Source organism: Ursus maritimus, unplaced genomic scaffold, assembly GCF_017311325.1.
Source record: "Ursus maritimus isolate PB19 unplaced genomic scaffold, ASM1731132v1 scaffold_23, whole genome shotgun sequence".
NCBI lineage: Eukaryota > Metazoa > Chordata > Mammalia > Carnivora > Ursidae > Ursus > Ursus maritimus.
This window is the reverse complement of record NW_024424786.1, coordinates 1,672,348-1,686,287: the sequence shown is the minus strand read 5'-3', so window position 1 is coordinate 1,686,287 and position 13,940 is coordinate 1,672,348. Positions and strand designations below refer to the sequence as shown.

The 13,940-nt window shown below is 49.4% G+C and overlaps 1 protein-coding gene across 4 annotated transcripts in view; it reads right to left on the bottom strand.

Annotated features, from left to right (window-relative positions):
* PARVA (parvin alpha) overlaps positions 1-7,521 on the bottom strand; it is a 169,776-nt gene extending 162,255 nt beyond the window's left edge. Inside the window, exon 1 of one of the 4 annotated variants that reach the window (XM_040638821.1) lies at positions 7,328-7,521. In XM_040638821.1, the coding sequence (XP_040494755.1) occupies positions 7,328-7,463 (136 nt within the window). In that variant the 5' untranslated portion in view covers positions 7,464-7,521. The remainder of the gene's footprint in view (positions 1-7,327) is intronic. The other 3 variants (XM_040638823.1, XM_040638822.1, XM_040638824.1) reach the window with 3 other exon arrangements.
* Positions 7,522-13,940: the final 6,419 nt, after the last annotated feature.

Sequence of the window (13,940 nt, the reverse complement as noted above, 5' to 3'; positions counted from 1 at the left end):
GAGGGGCCCTCAAAGGCTAGGTGGCCTAATCCGCTGATGTGAGAAATGAGCAAAGAGGAAGAGGCCTAAGATTACCCAACCAGTCAGCAGGGGACTATTTTCACCAAGGTAAATATGGGGAAACTCATCGCATGGAAACTCCGGTATCATCACGTATTAAATATTATGCCAGGCAGGGGGGCTACGGGAAGGGGGCCCTCAGCAGGGCATGTAACATGCACACCCACAGATGGCCGCAGGACAACGTGGCCAGTGCCACAACAGAGCCACCGACAAGGGGGCATGGGACGACAGAGAAGGAAGCACCTCACTTCCTGGGGGAGCTGAGGAAGGCATCCAGCGGACGGGGATATCTGAACTGGGTTTTAATGACTGAATAGGAGTTTCTTGTATAGGAAAAGGAGGAAGGTCATTCCAGAAATATGGCATAGCACGTATAGAGGTTAACACATGTGAAAGACCGTGATGTGTTTTGGGAATAAAGAGTGGTTGGGTGTGGCTAAAATGGAGGCTTCCTGAAAGGGAAACAGAGGCAAGACCAGAAGAGGTGACTAAGGAGCAACTGAGAAGGTCCCGAATGCCATGTTAAGAAGTTTGCCCTGAGGGGGCATTATCTTTGTGTTAAAACAACAACAACAACAACAACAACAGTATATTGGCAAAAAGATGAAGGGTGGATTGAACAAAAAAGGACCAGAGACAGGGAGACTAGTGGGGTGGATATTGCAACATTTCAGGTGGAAAATAAAAATGGTAAAATTTTAAGAAAGAAAGAAAGAAAGAAAGAAAGAAAGAAAGAAAGAAAGAAAGAAAGAAAGAAAGAAAGAAAGAATGAATCTCAAAGAAGAGAAGGAGCGCTTCTGGGGCCTGACCCGGGGCAGGGACGCAAGGCAGGACCCACAGGCCTCCGGGACAGGCGGCTGCGTGCGCGGACATGAGAGGGCGGAGGTGGGCAAACCACTGCCCACAGGCTGCGGCGGGCCTGCCATCTATTTCCATGCAGCCCCACCAGTAAGGATGGTTTTCACATTTTTAAAGGACTGAAAAAGAATGAGAGTATTTTGTGACACATGAAAATGACACGAAATTCAAATGTCAGGGTCCAGTTGGCCTGGAGCAGAGCCACGCGTGTTCATTCACCTCCCGTCTACGGTAACAAGGGCAGCACCGAGGACAGGCTGGGGGGCCAGCAAAGTCTGCAATATTTACTATTCGCCCTTTAAGAAGAGGTTGCTGAGACAGAGGAAGACCACGGCCTCGGGCAACTGGGGGGATGGTGGAAGGAGAGAAGCAGAGTCCGGCAAGTGGCACAGAGTAGTAACGCCCTCGAGGGCGTGTGGAGTTGGAGGGACCCGTGACACACCCAGGAGGTGGTGGAGAGAGGTGTCTGCACTACGGGGGAGAGATCTGGATTTAAGGTATGGATTTGAGAAGCACCAATGGACAGATGGTCATTGAAGCCATGGGAGTGGGTGAGATAATCCACGGGAGAGGAAAAAAGAGCACCCCAAAACAGCAAAGCTGGGGACGTCGGAACCCCAGGAAATGCTGCTGAGGGGGTAAACAGGCACGAAAAACCCAAGAAGGAGTCTGAGAAAGACTAGTCAGGGACACAGGGAACAATTTCAGTGTGAATAAGGGGAGAAGATGTTTTGAGGAAAAGAGAGAACTGAAGAAGTGTCAGATGCCACCAAGAGCCCAAGTGGAATGAGGGTGGAAAAGGAGACCGTGGGTCCTGGGAGCCCTCAGCCAGCAAAGCTTGCACTGTGGGAACGGGCAGATGTGCTCCCCCTTTCCTCCATCCCACGGCCACTCCTACTCAGCCTCTCTCCATGGGTCCTTGATGTTCGAAAGCCTCGGGGAGCAGGCCCTGGACCTCTCTACTTTCCAGCCCAGACACCCCATGAGCTGGGCTCTCGGAACCAACTGTGAATTCAGCATGGCCGCTGTGAAGTCCAGCAGGCCCCACCCTCCTTCTCCCCAGGCCAGCTCTCCCAGCAGGCTACTCCAGCTCAGTGAAAGTCAGCTCTCTCTCTCCAGCTGTTCAAACCCAAATCCCTGGAGTCATCTCGAGTCTCCTCTCATCTTCCATCCAGCCTTTCAGTAAATCCTACCCACCACCTCTTCAAACTACACCCAGGATTCAGCGCCCACCCCTCCACTCCAGGCCACTGCCGCTCTCCCCCGCTTCCTAGCTCACGTCCCTGCTCCCGCCTCTGCCCCTGCGGTCACGCAGCAGCACACCAGAGCTATCCTGCTGAAACACAAGTGCAGGCGTCCTACTCCTCTACGCCAGCCCCCTGAAACCGTCTCATCTCACTCTGAGTAAAGGCTCCAGGCATACAATGGCCTCCAGCGCCCTACACAACCCGCACCTACCCTCCGTCTAATCCCCAAGACCTCATCACCTTCCACAACTGTGCTCCCTCTCTCCTCCAATCGCAGCGACCTCCGTGCTGGCCCTCCACGCATCAGGTCCACTCCTGCCTCAGGGCCTTTGCATTTGCCACTCCCTCTGCCTGCAATGCTCTTCTCCAAGACACTCACAGGGCTCTCTCCCTGTCCTCCCTCAGATCTTTCAGAAATACCCTTCTCGGGGAGGTCTTTTCGAGCCAGCCCATTTTACATGCCAACCATCTCTCAACCCTCAACACTCTGTGTTCCCTTGTCCTGCTTTAGTTTGATCTAAAGCACCTGTCGCTACGCTCACAATACACATGATCTACCAATTTATCTCGTGTATTATCTGTCTCCACTGCCAGACTGTAAGCTCCATGAGGGCAGAGATTTGTCTTTTTTTTTTCCTCCTGCCATATCCCAGCACAGTGCCTGGTATATGGCAGGCACTCAGTAAATGATTACTGAAAGAATGAGGCTAGTGTGTCAAGAAGTGACTAGGACATAAGCAAGGGAAAGCCATTAAGGCAACTCTTTCAAGGCCTGCGGTTGATTAGCTTAAGAAGAAACCGGTATCAGGAGATGGTCTTCAAATGGAAAGACTCAAACGTATTTACAGAATGTCAGGGGTAGAGCGGCATGAAAGAGACTGAGGCTACGAGAGCAAGGGTATCTGGCGATGCCAAATCTGGGAGGGAGCAGCAATGAATGGCCTCACAAACAAGGGGACAAGGGAGCTCTCTGGAAGGGACTAGGCAGGCGAGGAGCATGAAAGGAGGTGTCGATCTGGGGAAGCAAAGGGAAACTGAACAAGTTCACACCCAGTACTCAGTTTTCTGTCTCAAGGTGGTGAGGGTTTGAGGTGGCACTCTGGAAAATGAGAATGCATGCTGATTCGGGGAGAGGAGGGCTGCTCAGCAGGGCTGGGGGCTCCCCCCACTCCCGAAACCATAAATATGTTGCAGAGTTTGGGGATCTTCCCCAGTTACACTGGAAGCCAATGAGAGCCAAGTGGTAAGTCCTAGTATTATTTTAAATTATCAAGTTAAAGCCCTTATTGGATACTTTGGGCACCGGACAAAATGTAAAACTCTAAGGGATCATAAATAAATGGGTAAGTGATAGGAATAATCATTGCTATTGACCCAGCTTAGGGCACCTCCAGCTGGCAAACACAATTCAAGATGGAGTCCCTGGAAAGAGGGAGTCCTAAGGACAGATCCGGAGAAAGATGAAAGGTGACCCTTTGGCAAAGGACTCTGAAAGGCTTGTCTGAGGACCTACACAAGAGGGCTGCGTATAGCACAAAAGAGGGCTGGAACCACAAAAGAGAAGATCCACAGAGAAAAACAAAAGCCAATTTACAACTCCTGAAAATGGGCCCAAATATTCTAAAATACTGAAATGTGGGGCGCCTGGGTGGCTCAGTTGGGTAAGCGTCTGACTCCAGATTTCAGCTCTGGTCCCGATCTCAGTGCTGTGGAATCAAGCCCCCCCTGGGGCTCCTCAGCGCAAGTCTGCTCAAGATTCTCTCCCTTTGCCCCGCCCCCAACTTGCACATACACACGCTCCTCTCTCTCTCTCTCTCCCCCAAATGGATAAAATCTTTTTTAAAAATGCTGAAATAGGACATTATGTTAACAGGAGTATGTGATGTGCAAGGAGAGCTTCCTAATTCCCAAAGGGACCAAAGCAGGGTTACGAGCTTCCCAGCCACGAGCTACTAGGCTATCTGCAGAAACTGTAGAATCTTCCGCAGGCCAGAATGAAAAGGCTACTCCAAATTTTCAGGACTATGTCAAATTGAGCTATCAAAATTTTAATAGCTACCATTCATTATTCATACCATGCTATGCATATTACATACTTTATTCCCATTTTATAGATGAAGAAACAGAGGCTTCAAAAGATAAAGTTGTCCTAAGTCATAGCAATAAATAAGGGGCTGGACCAGAAATCAAAGCCAAAGGTGTCTGGTCCCAAAGACCATGCTTTTAACCTCTATTTTCTTTCTAAGGTTATTTTTTCTTATTGACAACACAGGAGTGATGACTACTTTTAATACATTCTTATGAGACTTACAAGTCATTCTATGATGTATGTAGTAGGTATTTGTAGGCAGATACATTTTTATATGAAATTTTTATAAGAAATTACTGACTACATATTCCAATATGTATTATGTCTTTCCAATCTCTGTCCTACAGTGGGACATAACAGGTGTCAAGTGAATGAATGGCAGTCCCTGGGCCCAGGAGAATGCAATGCTCAAGGTCACATCAGTGACCTTGAGGAATCATGTTCTAGAACATTAGGAGCGGGGCAGTAGGAGAAAGCAGTTTCCGCAAAGCACAGAGCTGTGAGTTTATGCAAGATCCAGAGCAAGATCGAGCCTTACTCTCACTGAAGTTATGGGTAGTGGGCCCTTGACAGGTAAAGCACTCATCACTGAGACCCCGCACACACTCAGTAAGACCAGGTTATTCCGTGCCAACCCAGCTGCCTTCTATGGGCTCGCAGAACTCCACTTACAACAGCAAGCAGTTGGGGCCAGGTGGTGGTGGGCCCCTTTAGAAGAAGCAAACTCACCATTTACAGCCCCTGGATTCGTTAGTAGGCTGAACGACAGAATCAGGGCTTCACAGTTCAGGATAGCAAGGATTAAAATAAGATTTTGCACCTGGTTTCAAAAACCCAAGTGAGTAAATCTGAGACAGGGAAGAGACTGGTTCAAGAGCCACAAACATGAACATGTTTCTGAGTAAGCTGGTAGCCACCTCAAGGAGAACGAACAGTGTCATGCAGCCGACAGAATAAGGACAAGCAGCCTTGGCTCAGTTCTAGAACCTAGTGTCTGGGCTCGAACAAAGGAGGGGGCAGCCCTGTTCCAACCTGGGTGGGCCGGACTAGACCACGACACTACTATGTGGGCTTCTGGGCAGCTCACTTTGAAAGGGTCTGCTGGTTATTTTCATTGCCCCCACTCCCCACCATGATCCCTGCACTGCTCTGTGCCCTGAGGGAGCTGACCCCTACACATTGCACCGTCCGGGTTCCTTGCCAGGGTCACTTCCCCCTGGGTCCAGCCAATCGGAAGCACCCGCAAAAGATTCAAGGGCACTAAGAAGACACAGAGTGTCTCTTGTGCCAATGTCTTCCTGCTCCATCTCCACATTGCTGACAGTCGTTGTGTCTCTCTGCAGCTACAGTTACTGTCAGGCAGCGCCCCTTCCATGGTTCCAGCTCTCTGTGGGTTCCAGTTGGCTCCCCGTGTCCCTTCAGGTCTAGAGCGGTAACAGCTTCCACCTGTCTGTCATTAACCCCCACGTTCCTTATCATCCTTCCGGGCTTGCATACCCCTGCCCACACCTCTGAAAATAGTCCCTTCACTACAGTATTTCCAAAATCCCAATTGAGTTGACCTTGTGTTTCCTGCAGGGCTCCCAAACGAAACTGAAGGGGTAGGAAGCCAGCGGGCCATAAAATCATGCCTATGAGGACCCACTGTAAGAACAGAGGCTGTTTGTCCTGGTGAAGGGAAGCCTCCAGGAAAACAGGCTAATCCACTTGAAAAAAGTGAAGGGTGACCCTCAGCCTCCTTCTCTGGCTCCAGAGAGTCTCTATCTCTAGACAGAGACCAACTCTGTAGTTTTACAACAAACCTTCCTAAAGAGACGGCAAAGGTGGGCTGAGCGCACCGGGTAGGTCATGAGCTTCAGAAACTCCGAGTTGTTCAGTCTTAGCGAGTGAGCCCACACCAGGACTCCGGGAGGAAAAAGTCAGAAGGGTAATAAAGGGCTTTCCAAGCCAGGATTTCATGACTGGCTACCAGCTATACGCTACCCAGACGGTGGTTTACCAAAATAACCAAACCGGGGAAAACAGGTTTGGGGCCGTGTTTCGCTGCTTCTCACTCCAACACAGAAAACAAATTCGGTCCTTTGTGTTAAGTTTGGTAAGTCTCAGCGCGGCTCTTTCTTACACTTGAAGGTAACTAACTCAGCAACAGGGAACTTTCCACAGCAGCATCACAGCCTTCAGAAGGGTTATTCCCAAACCACAAGGCACTCTATGAAAAACTTGACCCAAGCAACTTCTATCTCCACGTCTATCACTAGAGCTTCCTCTGAACGGTCACTTCATTTTTCAAACCCAAACCCAAGATGTGGAATCTGCCAATGAGACAGTATTTTACACGCAAACTGTCCTGCAACAAAATAAGATCACTTCAGTTCACCCTGGTGGGGAAAAGAGAATGTTTTTTTACAAGAGCCCTCAACTCCTGAGTTCACAGAAGGGTCACAGCGCGATGCTAAGTGTGTCTAATCCAGGTTTTCCCCTTGAGCGCGAGTCTGTCATTTATTACAGGGCCCGACCCCAGGAAAGCCGCTCACTCATTCAACAAACATTAATAGCGCCCGACTGGGCCCTGGGGGCGGACACAGGATCCAGAGGCCAACACTGCCTCTGGGGTTCCGTGGGCCCAGGAAACGAGCTGAGCTCAAAGGCCAACGAAGGCAACGAGAGCGGCGCCCAGGAAAGTTTGCGCAGGAACTTGGGGAACGCCAGCCCGCGGACGCGGGCCTCCGGGAGAACGCCGCCTCCGCCTGGGGCCCGGCCGCCTCCCCGGCCCCGCGGCGCTCTCCCCCAGCCCAGCGCGGGCCTCGCCGGGTCACGGGCCGCCGCACCCGGGCGCCGCCGGGCCCGGCGAGCAGCTTCCCGCCCCCGGCCGCCCCGAGGTGGGCGGCGGCGACGACCCGCGGGCGCGCTGGCGCCCCGCCCCGCGTCCCGGGCAGCGCGCGCACGCGCCGCCGCGCGCCCCCACCGCGTCGGACACCCGCGGCGCGCTCCCGCCCGGCCCTGGAGCCCCGGCCCTCCGCCCTCGCCCTCGGCCCCGGCCCTGCGGCGTGCCGGGCCGGGCCGCACTCACCCTCCTTGGCTTTCTTCCTCCGCGCCAGCGTGCCTCCGAGTTTCCCCAAGAAGGAGTCATCTTTCTTCCGGGACGGGGGCGACTTGGGAGTGGGGGACTTGGGGACAGAGGGCGACTTCTGCGGGGACGTGGCCATGGCGGCGGAGCGGGCAGCCGCGCGCGGGCCGGCCGGGACGCGGAGCTGGCGCTGGGCGGGTGCGGCGGGACTGAGGCTGCGGCTTTCCAAACGGAAGCGGAATTATTCCAAGCATTTGAGGCAGCTCACGCTCGCCTTTCCCTTCCCTCTCTCCCTCCCTCGCGCCGCCCTCCGCCCTGGAAGGAGCTGCGCGCTCGGGGCCCGCGCCGCTCGGGCCTGCGCCCGCGCCCCTTGGCTGCCCGGAGCAGGGAGGGTGCCCCAAATGTGCCCCTTTGCAGGACGTGCGGCCTTGTCTGTGTGTGCATGTGAGACCCTCCAGCCTGGAGGCCACGTTTTCCCCGGGCTCCACACCCAACACGGATCCTGGTACAAATCAGGGGTTCAGGCATTGCTGAAGCAAAGCGACCTGCTACTCTTGTCTCCCAGTGTCTTTGCCAGGGCTATTGGGTGAGGAGCTTGCGCTTTCCCTGGTTTTCTACCTGTACAGTTATTAGGCCATGTCTTGTGTCCAGAAAGAGCGTGAGTCGGCTCTGGGAAGAGAGAGTGAACCCCAATGTGTTCAGGCATATCCATGTTCCTCCTCTCCACCCCCATCCCAGGGTGAGAAGTTTGATGAAGTTCTGAGAGCAGGGCTGAGGCTGCTGCTGCTTACAAAACGGCGGTTTCTAGAAGCTCAATGGCTTGTACAAAGGAGGGTAACACAAATGGTGGAAACGTGAATGGGAAGGTAGGACCGTGGGCTCTTGTGAAACAACCCGGCACCCCAAATTTATCCTGGCTAAATGACAGCAACAGAATGGCAACCAAACTCCGGGGCGTGGCACCAACCCCAAGATTCAAGGACTCTTGCTAGAAATGATTAAAAGGCACGTTTTATCATGCTTGGCCCCCTGAAGTTTGGGGATCTCCGGCCATCTCTCCCCCTCACACAGCCCATTAGCAACTGTTTCCTCTAAGTAGCTACAGCTGGTTGACCCTGGGTGACCACCTGCCCCAAAGGCAGCAAATGTTTGACTGGCGAGCAGCCAATCAGATGATCTCAATCAGTCGTAACTAAGCTAGAGACGGTTGTCAGAAGTCGGGCACTCAGGGCTGGTCATGAAGACTCCGTTACTGGAGTGTTCGTTTTTAGCTGCATGCAGGGGGATCAGCAGAGAGACAGACCCAGGGAGCAAGGAAGTGGGTTCAAGAAGCCAGGTGGTCTGACTAAAGAAAAACCACGGGGGAGTAGCTGCTGGGATCTGGAATCTCTTCCCAGTGCCCCCTGCAGTTCCCCCAGAGGGCCAGCCCGTGCTTCCTTCCTAGGACATGTTCCTAAAGCTTGAAATCACACATCCGCCTTCACTCCGGCTAATCAGCAAACTGACAAGCAGTAGTTCCCGAGAACAAAAATTTAACACACAAGACCGCCAATAGATTCTCAGAGAAGTATGTGTTCATTTTATCTTTGTGTAAGAGTCACAATTCTTTTTTTTCAATTATACTTTTTTTTTTAAATTATACTTCAGCTGATGCCTCTTAGCTCACAGAAAGCAGAGAGGTCACGATGACGGCTAAAATTTTCACCCAGGAGCAAGGAAAGATTATGACACTTTCCCAAAGCCAACCACCACCTTGATAAATCTTAAGGAGATATGGAAGCCAAAATAGATTTTGGTCTCCATCACTAGTAATTCTTGTTCAGGATATTGGGTGCATACAAATATCTCCAACATCTGAGCTCCAGCTCTGGGAACTCCTGTCAGGGAATCAGGAGACACACAGCTCAATAGCTGCGTGACCGCGGGCAACTCCACTCACTTATCTGGGTCTCCACCTCGTCATCTACAAAATGAAGTGGGGGAACAGAATGGTGGTTCTCTAACCCGATCGTGCATCGCCGTTCCTTAGGGAGTTGGTAATTAACATTCACAGGCCCCATCTCTAGAAGTTCTAATTCAGTACATCTGAGGCGAAACCGAGGAATAGGTGTTCTTCAACAGGGATTACATCAGGTGATGTGGTGGGGCTGATCTACCACTGATATTTGGCCACTGGAGCCACTCCCAGCTCCTACATCCTGCGGTTCTCTTTTCTTCACCTGTTACTGGTATCTGTAGGCAAGGCTTAGGTCCTAAATATGACACGATCAAAACTACACATGGAGATGGGCGCCTGGGTGGCTCAGTCGTTAAGCGTCTGCCTTCGGCTCAGGGCGTGATCCCGGGTCCTGGGATCGAGCCCCGCATCGGGCTCCCTGCTCCGCTGAGAGCCTGCTTCTTCCTCTCCCACTCCCCCTGCTTGTGTTCCCTCTCTCACTGGCTGTCTCTCTCTCTGTCGAATAAATAAATAACTAAAATCTTTAAAAAACAAAAAACTACCCATGGAGATCTCTTTCATCTTGCTCATGTGTGTTTTTTCCACTTACAGCCCTCTTTGGTAATGTTTATGCGACTAAAGTTTGAAAGCACCTGAGCAAGACTAAAAAAGAGGAACAAAGTCTTGGTTGTTGAAAGCTGGCTCTCAGAAAATACCAGCAAAATCAGCTGTGGAGCTGACAAAGCTTGAATTCATTGTGCACCGTGGTAAGGAGAGCCCTGCCTTGGCCGCATCTGAGTAGTATCTCGGCCGGGGTGGGGGAGGGGGGAGCAAATTGGGGATATTTATAAGGTTTTGGAATCTGGTTTAAGGCAGGTCTTTCAATGAGGGGGTGCTTGTTTAATTTTGGCTCAGATCATACTCATTGAGGATTCGTAGGTAAAAGGCAAACCTTTTAAAGAGTCTTGGAGAGTGAATAATGCTTTTGATGCTATTGAAAAGTTTAAAGGTTTTACATTCATTTCAGTAAGGTTTTGGGAGAAGTTCTTGAAAATCACAATAAAGTTATTTGTTCTTTAAGATTTTATTTGTTTGAGAGAGAGAGCGAGAGCGTGTGAGCAAGCTTGAGCTGGGGTGGGAGGACAGAGGGAGAAGCGGACTCCCTACTGAGCAAGGAGCCCAACATGGAACTCGACATGGGGCTGGATCCCAGGACCCTGAGATCATGATCTGAACCAAAGGCAGACGCTTAGCTGACTGAACCAGCCAGGTGCCCGCAAATAAAGTTATTTGTAAGTCTTACCTTTTCAGTGAAGGAAATTTTTGGAATAGTTATGCTGATAAAGACAGTGAAATGGTGAAGTCCCGTTGATGTAACAGTACTTGTGTGGGTGTGGCTGGGTCTACATATTTTGCAGATGTCTTCTCTACAAACCTTCCTTCCGCTAATTATCAATCGCTCTTGAAAGAGAGATTCACATTGGGGAATGAGCAGTGAATTATAAATCAGTCCCCCTCGAAGTGTAGTCTGAAGACCAGTATTGATCTGCAAACTGTGATTGGTCCTCAATGATATAAATACAGAAATTAAGAGTGTTTAGAAACTTTTATAGGAATTTAGCAATGCAATTTTATATTTGTTTGATACAAGAAAAATTGGAAGCTTATATTTGGAATATCTTTTCATTTTATCTTTCTGGTAATTCTTTTTTAATTGTATTTTCCAAAAATATTGGTCTGGGATGGATTGGTCCTTCACCATAGATTATTTGGAAAGCCCTGTTCCAAACTGCTCTAGTCTGCTTACAGAGTTCAGACACTGCATTTTGATATTATGTGTTCATAGTCCATATAGATATGTTCAGAAGATTAAATGAGTTAATATATGGGAAAGCATCTTACACAGGGTTTGGCACTGAAATAGACTGAATCTAAATCCTGCTTAATCACGCTGCTCTTTGATAAGATGCATAGAAGAGCCTGCGCCAGCCCCCTCACTGTAAATCGGTGTCTATAATCACGGCCCCACTGGTGAGCCGCCCTTCTCATGATGGCCATTGGTCTCATCTTACCCAAGGGTTAATGATAAGGACAGCTCCTAAGTGAAATGTGTGTTGCTGGGAGACGCTGCTGAATCTCTAGGTCTGTCTCTCCTTGAAATCTAGACCTAGACATACCACCCTGGGAGAGAGCGAACCCAGGTTCCAGTCCTGGCTCAGTGGCTGGGTGACCCTGGACGAATGACTGCCCCTTCTGTGCTTCCATTTCCGTCATCAGGAAAGTGAGGGCAGTACCTATTAAAGCTGAACGTCACACACACCTGATGACCCACAATTTCAATCTAGGTTATACCTTAGAAGAATGAGGACATTTGTGCCCTCCGATACATCTTCTAGAAAGTTCATGGCAGCACCATTCAAATGTCTATTAAGAGTTGAGTCCATTAAAAAATTGGGATAGTCTGGGGCGCCTGGGTGGCACAGTGGTTAAGCCTCTGCCTTCGGCTCAGGGCGTGATCCCGGCGTTATGGGATCGAGCCCCACATCGGGCTCCTCCGCTATGAGCCTGCTTCTTCCTCTCCCACTCCCCCTGCTTGTGTTCCCTCTCTCGTTGGCTGTCTCTATCTCTGTCGAATAAATAAATAAAATCTTTTTAAAAAATTGTGATAGTCACACATTGGAACATTATACATCAAGGAGAATGAACAATTTGCAACCACAAGGAGCAACAGAAATGTAGCTCACAATATTGAGTGAAAAAAAAAATCAGATGCAAAAAGAGCATATACTCTACCATTCTATTAGTATAAAGTTCAAAAACAGGCAAAACTAATCTCTGATGTTAGAAGTCAGGATAATGATGAGCCTTGGGAGGGTTAGTGACTAGAACGGGGCAGGGTTGGTGGGAAGGCGTGAAGGGAGGCTACGGATGGGTAGTGTTTTTTTGATCTGGGTGCTGGTTACGTGGGTGTATTCACTTTGGAAATTCACAGAGCGGGCCCTTAATTTCAACAATTCTCTGTACGTATACGGTTCTTCAATATACAATGACGTCATGGTACCGCGTGCCCTTTAGGGTCCCTTTTATTTCCATGGTCTCCTTCTCCAGCTCCCTGGGTGGCCCACATCACTCAAAATTCCACTGGTCTCAAACTAGGTCACTTCTGTCCCCAGACCTTCCCTTAGGAGATCATTTTTCTAGCGGAACACGTGCTGCTCTCGGCCACCGAGCAATGTTCCCACCCTGGTCCTCTCATCTTCCCCCAACCGTTCCCACGGGGAGGGGGGTTGTCATTTACAAGGCGGGAGCAGGTAGTGGTGAAGGTTTGGGCTTCGAATCGCCATTCTCCAGTCAAGTATCTGTGCAACCTTGTGCAGGTGACCTAAATTTCTGTGTCTCAGGTTTCTCGCCATAATGAGAACAAACGAGCACTTGCCTCATAAGGTTGTTGGGGGGATCAAGAGAGTGTAAATAAACTACTTTGCTCAGTGCCTAGCAGATAACGAGTCTCAGCTCAATAGAGTGTTGATTATTACATTTCATTGGAGACTCATAAATGATATCGTTACCTCCATTTTACAGGTGAGTAACTTGAAACTCGGAGAGTTTAAATAACTTGCTTTAGCTCACATAGCCGATAACTGAGAGACTAATACGATAGCCCTTAGAATCTGTTCTCCCAAATATCTGTAGAACCCACCATTTTCAGCTAGGCTATGGTTCCTCAGAATAAAGACTTTATTTTCCAGCTAGGTGCAGTCACATGACTAAACTTTGACCAATGGGATGTGACCAAAAGTGTTATGTGACAGCTTCCAAGAATCCTAACACATAGATGGGAAAGCGGTATTCAGTTTCTCATGTCATCAGACTACATAACACAGGCCAAACCTCCCACTGAGAACACCTGGAAAAGCTGGACACTGAGTGTAAAGTAAATCTTCTTGAGAGCATTGGAAAGCTAATAAAGCTTACTGGGCCACAGTCTCAGAGAAGAAGTGATGCCCGAGAGGTGAGCCCATCACCCGGGACTTCTTTTCCCCAATTTTAAAAGAAACAGCTGAGAAGCTGGGAGGTTGAGCAGGGCAATTGCCAAGCTCACAAGGATAAACAGACAAATGTTCAGGGGCTACCAAACCAGGGACCCCCAAGAAATTCCCCGTTTGCTTTAGTCTGGGACTCTAAAAGACTGCCCTTTGGTAGACAAAGAGAAAATAAAGGCATTTAAATTAAAAAGCACAACTGAGAAAAATTGTTAATAGCAGACCCAAACCGAAGTAAAGTGTTATGACGTAAAGAAAATCATTCCAGATGGAAGCTTGGTGACACACGGAGGAGGGAAGCACAAAGAAGATGGTAAATGCAAAAGGATATTAACTAAATAAAATAATCATCATGTCTTACAGGGTTTGAAAATATAGACATCAAATTAAAATACACAAAAGCGAAATCATTTCAATTGGGAAATGGGTAAATGGAGTTAGAGTTCCAAAGTCCAGGCACTGTCTGGGAAGAAGTCAAGGTAAGAATTTATATTGGACTTTGATAAATCAAGCAATCGTGTTGTAGCCTGTAGGGTAAGCGTTAAAGAATAGTAAAAGAGTAACTATGACTAGTAAGATAATGGAGAGAAAAATTGGAGTCTGTGTGCTCCATTCAGACAGATTTCATAACTTGTAT